We start from the raw sequence: 19,023 nt of genomic DNA, 5'->3' as shown, positions 1-19,023 counted from the left end.
TTAATAGCTAATTTATGCATGATGTCCTTTTATCTTCTACCACAGTTTCTCGGGTTCTCCTTCACTATGCACGATAACTGATAGTCCTGAAATGTAGCTTTTTAAACATTCTCTCTTATAAAATAAGGTGCAAGTGAGCTGAAAACTATTTTTTTTAAATCCACTTTTTTTGTTAAGAACCAAAATAACAATTATTATAATTTAAGATGCTGGTTCTGCAATATATTCATATTGACTGCTACCCGATACACGTGTCAAGGCTACAGAATTTTGAAGATTTCGATCTCCAAAGTAGTAAAAAATCTGCAACTGTAGAGGAATTGTAACAGTCTTAAAAACTCTGTAACTTGTGCATATGGACAAACTTAAAAAGCCCATGTCTTTACTTGCACCACTTGGAGAGAAACTGTACACATGGAAGGTTTGAATGACATGTTATGAAGACACATGATGAAACCACGCTGCTGAAGCTAAGCAGGCCTGGATCTGGAAAGTGCCTGGATGGAAGGCTGCCTGGGAATCCCAGATGCACCACCCTGAGTTCCATGATAGAGGAAACCGACAATATAAACAGTACTGAATAAATGTCCACATTCCATTTTCTTAGAAGCTACTTCAGTCACTCACCTGTGGAGTACTAAATGTTGCCTCTAGGTGAATGATGAAGAAAAGTTTTGTCCACTCAAAAGGGAGATGGCTTTCCCAACACATTCATAATGCTATTTGTGTCATAAAGTATTAAAACACAGATATGACATCAGATGGAACAAAATTTTTTTGAGGGCTAATTATCTCTTGCAAGACTATTTGCCAGTCGGACTTCCAAAGGTGAGACATGCATGTTGTCACGCCGTACAACCTGATCAGCAGTACAGCCAAAATCTGTACTCAATAAGCATTTGTGGATTTCCTCTTTTCTAATGTTTTTTAATTTAATTGGCTGACTTTTTTTTACTTTATGAACTCTTATTTGATTTTATATTGTTTTATGACAGCAATAAAAATTTTAAGTATTATATTTTCCCAATGCTTCTCCAAGCAGTTAGTGGTAAGATATAATTACATCCAAAACTCAACATGAAGCATGAAATCTCACTTGCATACAACTTTTGGAAACAAATGTTCTTTTCCCTGAAAGTGACTCTGTAGGCAATATTTTTGGTACACCTTAATTAAAATTTGTGACAACCTTAAGGCACTAGATAAGATCACGCTGCAAGTCATATCTGGGTTGCAGGTTACCATCTGGATATAAAGTCTGAAGAATGGAAAGCACTTTATTTGCTTTCAAAATAAGAAATTGCTAAGAGGTGCCAAATTCTACACTTTGGTCATTTGAGAACAAAATGATTTAACTGCTTTGAAAACAGACAATTTTGAACTGCAGCTTAATTTTTCTAAGTCTTGTGAGCTTATTTTGTCCATTAAAACAGATTAAATACCACAGCATTTAGTTTTAATTTGGTCTCCGTCATGTTATTTTAGTGTTGTAGTACTAAAGTGATGTCCATAATCGTGGTAAAACATCAGATTAGTAGTTTTATGTCCTTGCTCAAAGGTTTATCAAACAGTAACTTGCATAGTTCACTCAATTCAGGCCAAATATATGATATTCTGTCTATTTTTAACACATGGATTAGCTGGGACTGGCCATTAATTAGGTGGCTGGAAGGCATAAGACCAATCATGATCATTTTGAAGAGTGGATGGGTTTCTTGCATACAGAATTATGGTCTTGAGATAAACTGATTTTGGTCTAATACAGTTTATCCATCCCTAACAAAAGTGTTGAGAAGCGGCTGGGCCCAATACATGTTACTACCAGAAATGAAGGACAAGACAGGCAGGGGAAGAATATACAGAAATCAACTGAACTAGCCATTTAATCTCACTTAACATTGATGAGAGGACAGTGTCCTCCACTGCCCTTAAGGGCAGCAGGCTAGTAAACTGTGTTACACACAGAGGAATATACCTGGGGAGCTGCCACTCTGTGCCCCACACAAACTAGCATGTGGCCCCTGAGGCAGCAGCCTATACTCTTTTGCTTACTGCTAGGATAGTTCCTGGTTGAGAATCCAAAATTGAGAATCCAATTTTTAGAGAATATAAAAATTGTGAATCACCAACAGAACACAAGAGCCCATGAAGATTTTTGTGTGCGATTTAAACAGAAAGTGCTGAGACTAAGACCTTAAGGGGTTCCATGCCCAGTATTTTTTAAAAATGAAAATTATTCTGCTACATAGGGAGCTGCCCATGGATGGGTGCTGTTCCTGCCGCCGCCTTTTATTAATGTTTTGAGCCACCTTGAGAGGATTTTATTTTTACCTTACAAGCAACTTGCAAACTTTTTAAGAATAAAAATTAATAAAAACCAGGTCAGACCGTTTGCCCCTCTATCCCAGAATTGTATACTCTGATTCACAGCAGCCCTCTGGAACAGATGTATGTAGCTAATGTGACACTTACCAGATGTTGCTGGACTACAATTCCCATCATCCCCAACCACTGGACATGCTTGCTGGGGGTGATTGCATTGTGAGTCCAACAATGTCTGGAGGGCACCATGCTCTAGCTCTAGGATACAGGTAGCCAATGTAGTGGTCTCATGACATGGACCAACTCCCATTAGCCTCAGCCAACACAGCCAATGTTCAATGATGAGAGCTACAGTCCAACATCATCTGGAAGGCGCCACATTCGTCATTCCTGCTCTAGGGTCTCTGACAAAGGTTTTTCTATCCCTTTCTACTCAATCCTTTTAACTAGAGACGTCAATAAACTAAACTTAGAACTTTTTGCATTCAGAGCATGTGTTCCACTTCTTGGGATATGACCTTCCTCCATTCTCTGAACTGAAACTCAGAAACTGCACCAGTTCACCATGTTTTTCAGTAGTAATGCAGTAATTATAACCCAGATATACTTTTAAACTAAGCTAACCAGTAGTTAAAGGAAAACATGGTTTCACCCCAAGTAGGTAATAATTGATTGTATTCCTCTTACATAATAGTGCCTAAAACCATACATCCAGCAAGTCTAACCATTCCATTACTGCTGAATGGCGCTCAGTATTTCCAATACTCCCAGCTACTATTATGTCAATCAATAGCCAGATCTTCATGTAGAGTCAGACCAATGCATTAATAAGGACAGCATGAAACACTCCAACAAAATGAAAAATGGGTCAAAGTGACCATGTTCCCTAAAGCTCCAAGTTAAATCAATAGAATTTGAGGTAATCAACTGTACATGTTGAGGTCTTGCTAGGCCATTTAACAGACAAAGAACAACAGTACCTCCAGTTTGCAAAACAGATACTATGCAATTACAATATTAGAATTACTATGACAATTTACCAGTGACAGAACTGAAGTTGAAAATTTAAATCTCAACTCCAAAAATCCTTTCACATCTTTCTTCAAATCTGTTCTATGCAAACCAAAGGAGGGCATCTGTACCTCTGATTAATTTGGAATAATCATAGAAATAAAAAAAATTATTCACCTTCTACAAACTAACAGTACTGTTCACCTGAAGTATCACACTCAGCAAGGTATTTTTATTATTATCATTCATTCATTATGTGGTACCCAATGCACTCTTTCTGTAAGCCCAAGATATACGCAGTTCAAGTTCCCCACCCTATGTGCGCCCTTCCCAAGTCAGCTTTGAAGAGTTGAGGCAACTCCCAAAACTGATTTAGGGGGCGGGGCACCTGAGAGTGGGAGAGGAAGTTCCATTGCACAGCTAAATGTCCTTGCACTGATGGAGCAATTGAGTTGAATACCACTCACTATTTTTATATTCCACCTTTACTCCAATCAGGAGCACAGAGCAGCTAACACTAAAAATTAAACCATACAGTGATAAAATAATCAAAACCATAAAATCTCAATATAAAACAGTAAAATCTGCAGCAAGGGGACCACATCTAATTATCTGAATGACTGGACAAATAAAAATATATTCAGTGACAATTTCTACTCTAATGGCAGATTGAACACTCCCTGGAAGGGAGTTTCAAACTTGGGTGTCTCATTATCCTAGTTAGCACACTAAAGCTGCAGTTATTTAACCACCAGGCGCTGCCAAATATATGTGTTTAATATGGGGATTCAAGAACAACCCAACACCAGCTTAGAAGATCAGGCTGCCTTTAACTTTCCTGTATTTAAGGGGAAATTCCAGCTTTCCAGCAAGGCATTAAGCAGGGTGGTAAAAAGGGCTTAGCTACTTCCCATCTTAGCTAAGTTATCATAACCCTGTACTCTATTTTTCCCATTCATAACACACAGGAAAAGTACAGAAGAATCATATACACTGCTACAGGATATGGAAAGCTGACTACAGATCTGAGGGAAGAGAAAAAAGCATTATCTTAATTGCTTTATATTCAAAAGAACCTTAAAGCAAAGTACAAGACAGAATAAAATAGAATTATACTGTCAAAAATCAACAGGGACCAGGCCAAGAAAATCCTTCTGGGAAGGCATGTTGGAATAAAAATGCCATTAAAAGGCACTGAAATGCCAAGATAGCCAATGCCTGTCTGATATCCACTGGAAGGGAATTCCTACAACAGTTGTTGTTGTTGTTGTTGTTATATACACTGCCCTTTTGGCGGGGTTTCCCCCAGTTGTTTGTCACCATGTGGCAGACCTCAGGGGCATGAAGCACTGCAAGAAGTGCATACCCCATGGCTGTACCAGTATGTAGGAAGGTAAGAAACTCTCTCAGGTACTCTGATGCCAAATTCTTTTAAAGACCAATATGAAAACCTTAAATCTGACCCAGTAGCATGTTGGCAGTCAGTGCTGATAGTGTCAGGAGCTTGTCCTACACTCGAGTAGGACCCTGGCAGAGACACATGCCCGACTGGCATGTTCCCTCCTTCCTGGTCGATCGTTCAGGAACTTCAAAAGATTTCTTCTGCCCGAACAGCACAGCGACCGATGCCAACAGACATCGACACACTTGGGTATCCGCAGAGTCTTCACACCTTGTGTGACAGACCTCGGCAACTCAGCATTTTGGCTAATCTACATTATTTACATAAGAACACACATGGAGAACTGCAACATGGCTTCCTCTCTCTCTAGCATCAGACAGCAAAGAGAAAAAGAACAAAGGACAATAGTCCCACTTCACAGAACACAGTAACACAAACATCTTGTCTCCGTCACTTCCCACTCTGTGGAGTCAAAACATACACCGTCATGTGAAAGACAACAATCCCATGACTGTAATCATGGAGAAGGAATCACAACAGTTAGTAGTGTAGATGCACTACATTAATACATAATAATAATAATAATAATAATAATAATAATAATAATAATAATAAAGTAATCAAGCCTAAAGGTTACCGATTCATTAACAACTGTGGCCCTAGCTGGAAAAAGGCACTCTTGGCGAGCTGGTTCTCGACATTGGCTACTGATAACATCTGGGCCTCTAGTGACAAGGATGTATCCAGGAGTACTCTCAGATTACAGAGCTCCTCCTTCTAAATGCGTGCAACTCTATCTAGATCAGGAAACTAACCTGAACATGGGAACTTCTCACCTATGGTGCCTCCATCTTGTCAAAATGATAACCAGCAACTGTTCCTTTCCCTGGGACTTACTTGGTCCTGGGGTTTATCTTCAATTAAACACCCCAGTTCAAAGCCACACTAAAAGAGCCAGCCTGTCCAGATATTAGACTCAACATCTGAAGCAAGGAAGAGTCAATGCTAGGGAACAAAGCTCATTTCCTGAAAGAGCAGGCTGAAGCACCTATCTTGTCCCAGTGCCGATTTCTAGAGGTACTGCAAGCCCATAAAAAGCAGCATAAGAACAAAAAAGAAAATAAAAATCAAACTGGAACAGGAGACAGGAAATGTATAGGTGGGCCTCTAGAATGGATACACATTAGTGACAGCTGCTTTTTGGACTTTCACATTTCCATAGTATTTAAAAAAGAAGACTAAATATAAGGTTCTGAATCCCTCCTGTATACCCAACCTACTCATGTCTCAAATTTAAAAAACTTCATTAATAAAGCTGTCCTGCTCCAAGCAAGAAGACCCCATGGCCATAAGGCAAACCTGAAATTATTTCAGAAGCCACAACCCCTCGCAAATAACATGCAGATGGTATTCTGTATATCAGAGCTCACCAGTGATTTATAAGCTAAAAAGGCCAAATGCCCTAGCTTTGCTCCAGTAGGGGAAAAATACCATCTTGCACATGGCTGCTCAGAACCTTATGACCTTTCCAAATGGACTCTAAAATAACAGATCCCTGCCTTGAGGAACTCCCAACCTAAGCCTGGACTGTTGGGTAATAAGGAAAAGAGAAGTTGAACATGGCAGGGGTGTGTGAAGTGGAGGCAAGGATGAACTAGAGAGATGTTTCTATTAGGGAATATTACAATATGAAGGAGAGTATGTTCCCTCAGCTTCTATTCTGCTTCTTCTCTTACCTATCCTCAACCAACTCATCCACAGTGTTTTCAGGTACCAGAACTGCTATATATTGCACATATTATTTTGAATGAATGACACACAACAGTTAAGTAAATAGCAATGATTGGCTTCTCAAACATACCTGAGTGGATTTATCCTTCATGCATGAAGGATAGTGTATGTGGGGATCTCGTGGCCACTGTCCTGTGAGGTAAGGTCCCGTTATTGTGTCCAAAGAAGAGGTACGTCTTATGGTGCTAGAAGTTCTAATTTGCTGGGCTTTTGGCCTGTCCACTGAAACAGAAATATGTTATATGCAACAGTTAATATGGTGTTTTTAGCTATTCACATCTGTTTTTAGTGTGGCAGCTTGCACAAAAGGCCTTTTAAAACTGAAAATATTTGCCTTAAGTACAATAAAACCCTCTCAACAGTTGAGGTACATGTGATCAATGCCAAGTATTCTGTAACTAGAGGGAATATGCACAACTGTTACAACCAGACTACACTGAAGGTAAACTCAGGAAAGAGTATTTTTGTAAGTTTTTCTCTCACTTACTCTTCCATCTTTCAATCCCACCATATATAAATCCAAGTCTTGATATTCTGCATTTTGAAAACTGATGGCAAGATACAGTTTCCTGAGGGGGGGGGATACACCAGAAGGCCACACGCTGTCTTTAAGACTAATATTTTTTATGATACAATTTGTAATAGGTAAGGCTGAAAACCTAATTTCACCTTCTTAGAAGTTAAGCCCCACTGAATAGGACTTCTGAGCAGACATGGTTAGGGCAGCACTGTAAGAGTTTATTTCATTGTATGTGCAGACACAGAGTGCAGACAAAGAGTTATTATATTAAGAAAATACAACTAATATTAGAGCTGTGGAAGCTACACTATTCCAGTTGGATCACTTCTCATTGTTTTACCTTGCATTTTATTAACAGATTCTGAGCCTCATGTGACAATGACGACTTGAATATAACATCCAATTATGGGGACAATGTATCCCATGAAGTCCCATCTCCATGTCCTGAACTACGTACTATCAAATAGCAGGAAGGGAGGGGAAGCTAGATCATTTGGAGAACCTGCAACTTTCTACCTCCAAAGTTATTAATAATTCATTTCTATACTGCAAATTCATAAAAAGATACCCACGTGGTATACAGAATTAAAACCAAAACATCAATAAAAATCAACATATATAAAAGAATCTGAAATACAAAAAATAGATGTTCTAATGAGATAACGAAAACAATAAATTATTTCCCTAACACTTGCTAAAATAACAAAGTCTTTAAGTTGGCACTTGAAGCTCATTACAGACAACACCAACTTGATTTCATTAGGTACAGAATTCCTTAACTCAAACATAATGTACAATTTCTTGCCGAGGACAGTCTAGCACTGCCAGGCACCGTCAGACATACCTCTGTGGCAAATTACAAAGATCAGGCAGGGGAGTAAGGAATAAGGCCATATTTTAAACACAACGCCCAAGATTGCTTAGAGCTGTATATAATAATGGGATACTAAAAATAACTTGGTAGGCATAGTGACTGCCAGTGAAGCTCCCACATAGGTGCAGGGTAGCATGCCCAATAACAACCCGGCTGCAGAATTCTGTGTCAGCTACTGCTTCCAAACCTACTCCAAGGGCAGCCCCACATAGAGTGTATTATAGTAGTCTGTCCTCAGTTATCAATGCTTGAACCACCATAACCAAGCTATCCTGATTCAGGAACAGTCACAGCTAATGCACATGCTGAAGCTGGTGATTGGCATTCCTAGTTACTGAGGCAACCTGAATCTCAAGGGACAAAGCTGGGTCCAGGAGTACCTCCAGACTGCATGCCTGCTCAGAGGGAGTGCAAGAACAGGCAAATGGTCTATATCTCAGACACAGAAACCACTCATCAGCCATGTTTCCACCTGGGCAGGATTTCAACTCAATTTACTGGCCCTCATCTAGCCCACCACAGCATTCAGGTACCAGTCCATGCTTTGCACAACCTCACCTGACTCAGATGTTATAGAGAAACACAAGATGGTTGTTAATGGCATATAGGTGACACCCGGCTCCCAACCTCTTAACAACTACTCCCAACAGTTTCGTATGTTTATCAGGGATAATATAGCGCCCCGTGGCACCCTATAAAACAAGTGCCAGAGAGCTGAAAGGCACTCCCCTAATGCTATCCTTCATAACCAACCTGGTAGGTAAGATTGGAACCACTGTAAAACAATGGCCCCCAATATCCTTTCCTTGGAGGCAGTCCAGAAGGACACCTAGTTGATGCCATCAGAAGCTGCTAAGAGATCAAGAAGTAGTTACAAGGTTGCACTCCTCTGTCCCAAGAAAGGGAATCCACTAGGGAATCCAAGGTCAAACTCAATTCTGTTCCAAAACTGGGCCTAGATAATCAGTCTCCTCCAAGAGTACCTACACTTGTGCCAACACCTTCTCTCAACTCCTTTGCCCTAGAGAGGGTATTTTTGACTACATGATAATCATTAAAAGCCAATGGGTCCAGCATGGGTTTCTTTAGAAGAGGACACTTTCAGCCAGGCAAATAAACTGCACCCAACCACTCATACCTCCTCTACTAGCTTTTATGAACCAAGGTGGACAAGAATCAATATGGTGATTTCAATGATATATATATATATTTTCCAAAATGAAAGAGCATGATAACCTATCTTAAGTATTTTTTTAAAGTCAAATATACTACAGCAGGATTTCTAAACTCAAGATTCAAAGTATTAATGTTAGCAATGGTAGCATTGTTTCTAGATTACTAAATAAGGTATTCAAGCTACACTATTATGATTCAATGTTGGTAAAAGTGCTTTCAGAAGTTACAGAATATACAGCCACTTTATTGTATTTGGTTCAAATCATTAGTGTGACACATATTACTCCTGCAGTGAAGTTGCAAGGCTTTTAGACAAGCAATCAAAATACCTCCTGCTTGTCTCTTGCCACAAATTCCTTCATTTTCTGCATCAAGTGAAAACTGATGAATGTTTAAAGACAATACAAACAAATATGAATGTTATTTGAATGGCCACTGGAAAGAAAGGCTTTTCAAAGGGGGCAACAAAACTGTGAAAATCAAACTGTTTCCTCATTTCCCCTTAGGGGCCAGTTAATACCTATTCTGCTGCCATGCTTTCAAGTGTCTTCTGTAATGCTATTATGAAGCTAAAACAAAAGTTCAAAATAAGAAGCTATGGTTCTTTCGGACATAAATTCCAGTAACATTACTATTTTTGAATATATATTATTTACAGATATGGAACAGGACATAAAATAAATATGGTTCAATATAAACAATTTCCTGTTTTTTATAATTTTATGTTGTATGCTGCTTTAGATTTTTAATATAAAGTGGCACATAAATAAAAAGCAAAGTTTACTGCCCTAGATTGCACATCACAGAAAGGCAAACTATAGTTTGAGCTCCTCGATAAGACAGATATGCCATGATGAGTAAAATACAGTATATGTTGAGCTTTCGAGGGAGTAAAGAAGCAAAGCACACCTCCCTTTTCCACTAGTCTTTTCCCTCCCTCTACTCTGCACCCCTTATTAGTGTGCACGTACACACAATGTCCTTTGGTGCCATATAATACAGCCAGCAAAGGTTTCAGGAGGCTTGGAGGCTGCTCCTGAAATCTCCCTTGTGAACTCTGTTCTAGGATAGCTGAAACCTGAACAGCAGTGCTCTTTTTAAGAAGTCATGGATACGCTGCACCATTTTGTTGCAGATCTCCAGCTGTGATATATGTAACATCCAAATGTATTACTGCTCCTTCATTTACATTCTGGCAGGATTTATTTCCCAAGCTCAAAAAGACAAGTTTCTTCAAGCGTCTACATATAATTTTAAGTCCAAAAAATAAAACCTTCCTTTGTATACTACAATGTTGGATTTTCTTTTTTAAATTCTTCCTCCTCCTCCACCCCCCACAATATTTTCCCAAAGGGCAAGAACAAATACATGTTCGAGATCTTTAGATGCAGTAGCTTGCAGCTTTATCTCTAACACTATTTTCAACTGATTTCCATTTAATTTTTTTGTACTTTTTTGTATGTTTATGTACTAAGCTATAAGTGATATTTACAGAACATTGTCATGTTTGCTACTGACTCTTGAAACCAGAATTCCCATATACAGCTAAAGTACTGAACACATGAGTTTTCCAGACTTTACTGGGGTCATGTAGCTGGCACTCTTGCCTTTTTTTAAAAAAAGAGCAAACAAAACTAGGAAAGATTTCGACTACTGAGCAACTATTGGTGAAGATAAGATTACATGACCCCATGACTGCTAATGAATGCTTGGATTACAGCCCAAACCAGATCATATTCAAGAACATTACACTTTTTGTAGAATACACAGTTAAGTTCAACTCTTATTTAATGTATTTTCTCTCTGGAGCTAAAATAGACTTCAGAACCTTAATAGCTTAAAACCACTCATCTGAAGTTAAAAAAGAAAAGTAAGCTTCATCTCAGTTATAGGAGGAACTTAGTAAACTGTACTAGTCTGGGTTCCTGACAGTATTTTACAGTTGTACACAGATATGTAACAACTTGAAAGTTTTAAACTTCAAAAATCCAAGTTAAATTATTTGCAAAAGTGAGTTATGACTAAACTTGCCTGTCATTTTAAGAAGATGGAAAGTATTTTGTCCACTCTGCTAAGCAACTACATATCATTGTTACTTATGAAATAAATGTTTTATATAGGTGTTTATCTAGATAAATTACAAATAAAGATTTAAGCCGCACCCTAAGTAGCAATCGCACATTTTATTTTATTTTGCACACTGGCAAATCAGAATACCAGTTGAAGACCTTCAATGAATTAAAGGGATGGAATAAGCAACTGGGAAATTCCACCACAACAGCAACAGCACAAGATTTCTAAACCCTGGTACTTTATGGTAGCTTCTTGGTCACTGAAGCTGAACCTCAGCTGTTTAGCAATTGTCCTGAGGAGGGGGAAGTGAACAGAAAACTGCCTTGATAACTCTGATACAAGGAAATAGTAATAGCTGAACTTAAACTGCTAATCTATCCCTGAACATGAGCTATATAATAGCATAGATAGAATGTTTGCATCTCCCTGCCTTAACATATAGAGTCTGGGTGTGGGAAGATTTGGCCTCAAGGGTAGGAACCTCATGGCACACTGAATAATTGGAGAGAAATCCCTTAAGCTATGGGTAGGCAAACTAAGATCCGAGGGCCAGATCCAGCCCAATCGCCTTCTAAATCCGGCCCACGGACAGTCAGGGAATCAGCGTGTTTTTACATGAGTAGAATGTGTGCTTTTATTTAAAATGCATCTCTGGGTTATTTGTGGGGCATAGGAATTCATTCACTTTTTTTCTCTTCAAAATATAGTCCAGCCCCCCGCAAGGTCTGAGAGACAGTGGACCGGCCCCCTACTGAAAAATTTTGCTGACACTTGCAGTGCTCTGGGTGGAGTGAGGCAGGGTGGAGAGGAGAGAGGGGAGGACATAAATTATGAGAGCTTAAGCCTTTTGGTCTGAGTAGGTCCCAGTTTCTCATTTCCTTGATGCTTCTTGTATTCACCACCTCCTAGAGAACATCGAATATGCTCAGCATGCTTTGTGTCCTCTTTAGGGTTTTTAGTTTATTATTCTAATTCAGACATAAGCTTTTAAAAGTTTTTATCCAAAATATTTTTAGCATAAAGGTAAAAAAGGTAAAGGACCTCTGGACAGTTATGTCCAGTCAAATTTGACTATGAGGTGTGGCGCTAATCTCTGCTTTCATACACACCCAATAACATGACCAAAATAATTCAGAAAGGTTGCTCTACATAAAGAAGATACAGCTTAAATGAACGATGACAACTCTAACAATTTACTAAGATGCTGAAAAGGACATCTTTTAGCCACAGATAAAATGCTTATTTGTATAAGCATTTATGCGACATGTGGAGTGTTCATTTGCATACATCAACATGTTGTCTATCTGATGTCAGAACAGGCACAAATTCTACATGTAAATGTGTTGACATGAAGCATGTAACATATGCTGGTGGACGCATGGAATTTTCACAAAGTACTTTACTCATAGCCACCATAATGTCTGTTTTGGTTCCACGCTTTCACAGAAGCCAGGATTCTGAGAGCTACAATCTGCTAAGCAACTACATACTATTGTTACTTATGAAATACAAACAATATCATTCAGAAAGAAGATGATAAACGAGCACATTATCCACAACAACAGTAGTGAAAACACAAGAATAAAATGTCTTCCTAAATAAGGTTTTTCAATATCTGTCTAAAACAGGAAGCTTGTTGAACTTTTGAGAAAGTGTCCTGTAATTGCAGTGCCACCATCAAGAAGGTCCTGATTCTTGTATCTAATTTCCACCAAAGATGAGCCAGAGAGCAAATGTTTTGGGGGGGACATGCGTACGGTTGGGCCAGAAGCAACCTGTTTCACACTGAACCATTCTGAACATGTGAGATCTCATTCTCAATATTAGTTTAGTGCACCATCACAATGCAGTCATAAATAGTTAGCTTTTCAGCTAAGTGTCCAGGGCATCACCAAGGGGAGTTCTAGGGAGCAGTGAGATCTCATATGACATTTTTCTACACACTATAGAAGAAAAACACAACTTTGTATGTGATGGTACAAGGCACAAGTACACTGAGCATGCCAACAGGAGCACCTGATGCATTAGTACTCTTATTTGAAACAACTGTATATGTATAACCAGTAAATAAATCAAACCAAACATGAAAGCCATGAACTTGAGCTATGTTTTCACAATGATTTATCACATAGGTCAACTGCCCTTCACCTTTAAGAAAACAGGTCTAGTTAACTTTATCTTGTATTTATGCCAATGTAGCCCAAGATAATTTATTCTCAGCAGTAGGGGGAGGAAGGAGCAAGCTCTAGGCCTCAGAATATATTCAAAGGCTACTTGAACTTGTTAACAAAAGCATTTAAAGATTAAATTCACTGTCCATAACCCTTTAGAGGCTTGTAAGAAAACATCTGCATCCATTTTAAATTACAGACAATAGCCATGTCTCATCCAAATAATTTGCCAGAGATGATACATTTTAAATTGTACTCTCTATGCTTAATTTATCGTATTTTTATCTTGATTTGGTAAAAGGAAACCTCCAGGAGTAAATTTAGAAGTCATGCATTCACAGAAGGACAGCTTAAATATTTTTTTAAACAAGTGAATTCACATTTATATTAGTTTAAAAAGGGCCGGATTAGAATGTAAAATGTGGATTATGTAATTGAAATGCATTAGTTTTATTACAAAGCAGCAAGCATTTCTCCCAAATAAAACACTATGACTGTTTTATTTGGTTAGCTAATATCTTAACACAGTGGCATTCAAGTAACCAAATGCTGTTCAGTCACCACTATTTTCCAGGACAACTTTTTGCACTGGGTGAATTCACATATGTATTACTATTCATTTTTCGTATAACCATGGCACTCAGTAAAACAAATGCTTGCTTATTTAGCGTATTTATAAACCACTCTTCATGCAAATATATCCCAGGTTGGTTGTAAGACATCTGTTTTTATCTTCAAAAATGCAACAAGGAAACAGTTTTTTAAAATGTAATAGAAAGGGAAAGGGAAAAAAGGGGGAAAAGGGAATAGAAAGGGGAAAAACTGCAAAATGTCAGTTTTAGTAAAACATCAGATGCTGTAGTACTCCAAATAAATATGCACAAAACCCAAAGCATGCAATGACTATTACGTTTTAAAATGTAGGTTGCTGAAGATCATAAATATGTAGAAAGAAAGAAAATGCATTTTTGTAGAAAAACAACAACCCTGTTCTACAAATTTAAGCTCTAAAGATTGGCCTGGCTTGATTCTATTTTAAACCAGAATTAATGTTTTGTTTTTTAAAACCAACATTTTAGATCATCCTTAAGCTGCAAAAGGGGGAAGGATGATGGAAGGGGGAAAAACCCAGAGGAAGCTGTTTTCATTCATGCAGTAGTGATGTCAGCGTCTGCAGTGGCAGCTGCCTGACCTGTACAAGCTTCCAACCCAGAGCACTTTTGCAGATTTCTTTTAAGAACCTCTGGCAGCTCCATTTTTACTAAAGAACTTAAATCTGAGCAATGTCTTTTAAACATCTACACTGTAAGAAAGTGAAAGACATACCTATGTATACATATATATATATATTTGCTTTATATATATATCCTAGAATGGCTCCAGTACAAACTGAATAATGCACCTCATTTGCAAAGCCAGAGCCATGCATTGCAGTACAAACACTAATGCAAAGAGAAAACAAGATACATTTATGTGTGACTTAAAACATTCTGAAGTATGGTATCTATGAAACATATTTATTATTCTTTCATGCTCTTTGAAAACAGTTAAAATAAGTAACTGAATAATTAGAGTAATTAATGATTGAAGCTAGATTGATTTATTCTGCTACAAAGGAGTTTTTACAAAGCAACCGAGTTCTCTGAAGTTATTCCATACTGCAGGTTGCCATGCTAAATATACTACAAGGGCCAGAGTCACAAGAACTGGTGAAACTAGTCCACGGGGCAGATTCTGCAGGCTAAGAATTTGAAAGTAAAACTAAATATTTTATTTATTAGCTTGCAGAATTAAATAAGGCTTGTTCTGCTATCTAAGATGAGTGATGCCATAGACCCTAAAAGGCAACAAAATCTAGTGGAACTTTAACGGCTAAGAAACTGATCATGGCATAAATCTTTTGTGGACTACTGCCTGCTACATCAGATACGAATGTGGGTTATGGTCCATAAAAGCTTACGTCATAGTAAAGTTAGATGCCTCAATAGCTTGGTTTGTTTGTTTGTTTTTTGCCACAACAGGCTAACATAGCTGTCCTTCTAGAAATTATATTATGAAATGAATGAATTCAAATATTCAGTACGTGGGCACATATTTTCATTTGTTCGGGATTTACTGGAGGGTGCTTTGAAATGCCAGCTCAACTAATGAGGATTTCCTTATGGTACATGCAGGTTAACAGTTTACTGCGGTCAATCCATAGTTATATATTGTATTCTCACACCTCTATTAAACCGTGGATGCTGCTATGATGGCTTAAGGCAGGCTCAAACAAGTTTAATGAAGTCATTCAGTTATAATTTAAGAGGACTGAATCATTGAAAGTAAGGCAGCAACATAATTCATCTATTAAAAGAGATTGTATTATTTTAAAATACTTTGACAAATGAATGATAAGCTTTTTAGTATTTGTTCACAAACACAACACATTTAAATACAGATTCAAACATGCAGTATTTGTTAGCAGTTTTCCATTTTGTTTTATTTTAGCAAGCAAACAGAAATGTTTGAGTTAGCTTAATTAGAATTGTATGCACTTGTCTTGTCCCCATAAAAGGAGAAAGCTTACATTTTCTAGACCCAATAACATGGATTAAACTCCATTTTTACAAAATACTTGGTTTAGAAACACTAATTCCGTAAGGGTTTCCATAAGGATGAATCAATATCATAGGCCTGTTGCATAACTTACATGTAATTTGAAATGCAAGGGGGGGAATTAAATTTCATCTAGATGTAAATGTTTTTAAGGCTGATATAATACAAGCAACATTTTGGAGGAGCGAATTTAGTACAATCCAAATAACCATAACTGCACAACTAAGTTGCAAGGATTCATGGCAATAATGCATCCAACTTGCTGCATTCAATACTATTATCAAGAGGGATATCTAATTTGCTTCTGAAACAAAACACAGTCTTGGCATGATTAAATAAGTGCTTAAAGATACAGGTTACCCAATATCTATAGAAGGATAAGCAGTATATTTCATATGATTCATTCAACTGCTTAAGGGGAGGGGACAGAGCCACCTTTTAAAGAAACCTTTTCAAATATGTTTGGAGGGAACTTTTCCTAGTACATTATATTCTTTAACAAGAATACCACAGAATGTGCATTCTACTTGCCTCCAGGGGTTCAACAAGGTTTAATTTTAGCTCTACAAAGGGATGCATTTGAGGGAGAGGGATTTTCGAAAGCTTTGTGGATAGATTTGTGCATCTTATATCTTGGAAATGTTGCAGGAGCGGCATGGCTGTTGTATTCTATTTAGAACCTGCAGTTTTGCTAGCATTAGGTCAGGTGTTTTTTATACCTTCCTGGTAAAAGGGTACAGGAATACTTTTACAAACACTGCTGTTTTGCAAATCTTATGGTCTTGGTAAAGAATGCTAGTATCTTTGTGCTTCGGCTTCCCTGAAGGCAGACATCTCAGAACTTACGCTTCAATAACCTACTGAAGTATTTAAATGTAAGTTGGCCAATATGGAACCATCAGACATTAGCCCAGCCTTTAGGCACTAAACCAGATGAAAATTTCCATACAAGGCATGGATACAGCATGCTGCAACGCAAGCGTTGAAAAACACTCTTCTAACCCCTTTTAAAAAAGGTGGATAAAATATACTTTATTAAACTGAGAATTCTGCTTCAGGGCACAAGCCAGTCCAAGCATTCTATTCACACACATAAAACGCAGCAGCTTACTTTCTAGTTTAGTAGCTCTGCATTAATAGAGCTTGGGAGTTCCACTCTCTCCTTTAAGTATATGCAACAAGGTTCCCTTTACCAATAGATAAAGGATTGCAAGGTAGAATTTAATAGCCCTTCAGCAGCCTAAACTTCGAGGAGTATAGCAGAGTATGGTAGATGCAGGGTGTTAAAAAGGGTCACTAAGCAAGACTGCCCTGTTTCAAGCTCGAGTTGAATTAAGACCCTGAGTCTTAACATTTAGGGTGGTGTATTGTTGGGTGTTTGTGTTTTGTTTTTTTTAAGGGCTGAGTCACTTCGCCTTCTTTAGGGCTGGCGATCGTATTCACACTTACCTGGGCATGAGGCCCCCACCGAAAAGACGGGAAGATACTTCCGAGAAAACCCTTGACAGAAATGCGCTGCTAGATCGGGGAGGTGGTGCCATAATCCGAAACATGAACCGCGGGGTCGTTTATTTTTTAGAGGGGTGGCTCAAGGAGGGTCTTCTCCACAGTGCTGCGTGGCGAGTTTGAGGTGGAAAATGGGGATTTGGGGGGGCGGAGAGAGACGGATTCCAGGTGAGAGCCCCACAGGTGCCCTTACCTCTGTAGATGGGCGAACTGGGGCTCCTCCTCTCAGGTGAGATGCTTCTCCGCCTGCCGCTGCTGTCGGGCGAGCGCCTCTGCCTCACCTTCACCCTCCCGGGCTCCGCCGCGCCGCCTGCTCCTGGCGGGGAGGCGGCAGCCGCGAGGGACAACGGAGGGGTCGAGCTGGGCGGGGGCGGGCTGCTGCCGCCGCCGTTGTTGCCGCCTCCTCCTCCTGCTGCTCCGCGAGGCCCCCCGGGGCCGGTGTTGCTCCCCACCGAGGCTGAGGGAGAGCGAGTGGGGCTGTGCTGGTTGCCCCTGAGGAGCTGGTAAGGGACGGTGGCGCGGATAGGTTGGAGCAGCCGGCTAGTCCCCGAGCTGCCACCGGGGGCGCCGCTACCGCCGCTTCCTCCTCCTGCTGCTGCTCCGGCCCCGCTACTACCGACTGAGGAGGCTCCGGCGCCGCCGCTGGTGGGGGACCCGGCGGCCCCGCGGCGCATCCTCTGCGCGGGCGGGTGGTGAGGAGGGGTCTGCGAGGAGGAGCTGGACATGGCGGAGGCTCCGAGGGCCACAGGAACGAGGCGGGTTTTTTTTCCCCCTTGAGCCTCTTTCCCCTGGGAAGGAAAAAAAGGGGGGATGGGAAGGCGACCGGGGATCCCGAGTGAGGCAAGTTCTACCGCCCAGCTGTGACCATGGCTGCCCTCGTCGGCAGCTCGGCTCCTCGCGGCTCACATTGTCCACACGGCGCCGGCCGCTGAGGAGGCACAGCTGGGGTGGCGGTGGTGGGAGCGGGGGGGTTGCTTAAGGCTCGCGCTCCTACCTAGCCGCGAGCTTCGGGGGGGGGGAGGCGGCGCTACCGCACCTGCAGCCAGCCAGTCCTGCCAACCTACCCTCCTGCTCCGCCGCCCTCCCTCCGAATGGCACTCCGCAGGCTCCGCCGCCCCGTCTGTGGCGGGCGAGGGGCGTCAGGCCTCGCGCCCATTGGGCGCCGTGCCTCCGTTAGCTCGAGCCGGATTGGACGCGGACCGGGAACGGGCGGCGCGTCTGCCCAATCGCCGGCCTCTACTCTACCTGGAGGAGGGGAAGGGCAAGAAAAAGGAAGGGGTTGGTAGTTCGGAGCCGCTTTGTGCGGAGGAGGGAGGTTTGTAGGTGGTGGGGGGCGGGGGGGAGTCCGAGGTGGGAAAGTGGAAGTTATCCTTTTGGGATGGGTGGCCCTCTGTCCAAAGACCAAGCTGATATTACAGGGAACACGTGACAATGGATTGCTCTGATACCTGTTGGGCTTTGCTTTCTCTCTCTTTGATTTACATCCGCTTTTATTCGGAACTGGCAGATTGCAAGCAGATACCAGTGCCAATCCCAGGCAGCGTGATCTTTAGGAAAATGTGTATATAACTTTTCAAAG

The 19,023-nt window shown here is 40.4% G+C and overlaps 1 protein-coding gene across 4 annotated transcripts in view; it reads right to left on the bottom strand.

The window, feature by feature from the left end:
• GLCCI1 (glucocorticoid induced 1) overlaps window positions 1-18,605 on the bottom strand; it is a 39,468-nt gene extending 20,863 nt beyond the window's left edge. The window contains exons 1-3 of one of the 4 annotated variants that reach the window (XM_083468242.1): window positions 18,509-18,605; window positions 17,638-18,232; window positions 6,597-6,748 (exon numbers count right to left, since the gene is read on the bottom strand). In XM_083468242.1, the coding sequence (XP_083324368.1) occupies window positions 6,597-6,748; window positions 17,638-18,169 (684 nt within the window). In that variant the 5' untranslated portion in view covers window positions 18,170-18,232; window positions 18,509-18,605. Of the gene's footprint in view, window positions 1-6,596; window positions 6,749-17,637 lie in introns of all 4 variants that reach the window. The other 3 variants (XM_083468243.1, XR_014517681.1, XM_083468244.1) reach the window with 3 other exon arrangements.
• Between the last annotated feature and the right edge of the window lie 418 nt (window positions 18,606-19,023).

Source organism: Podarcis liolepis (genome assembly GCF_965112155.1).
Source record: "Podarcis liolepis genome assembly, chromosome: 12".
Taxonomy (NCBI): Eukaryota; Metazoa; Chordata; class Lepidosauria; order Squamata; family Lacertidae; genus Podarcis; species Podarcis liolepis.
This window is presented reverse-complemented; position numbering and strand designations above follow the sequence as displayed.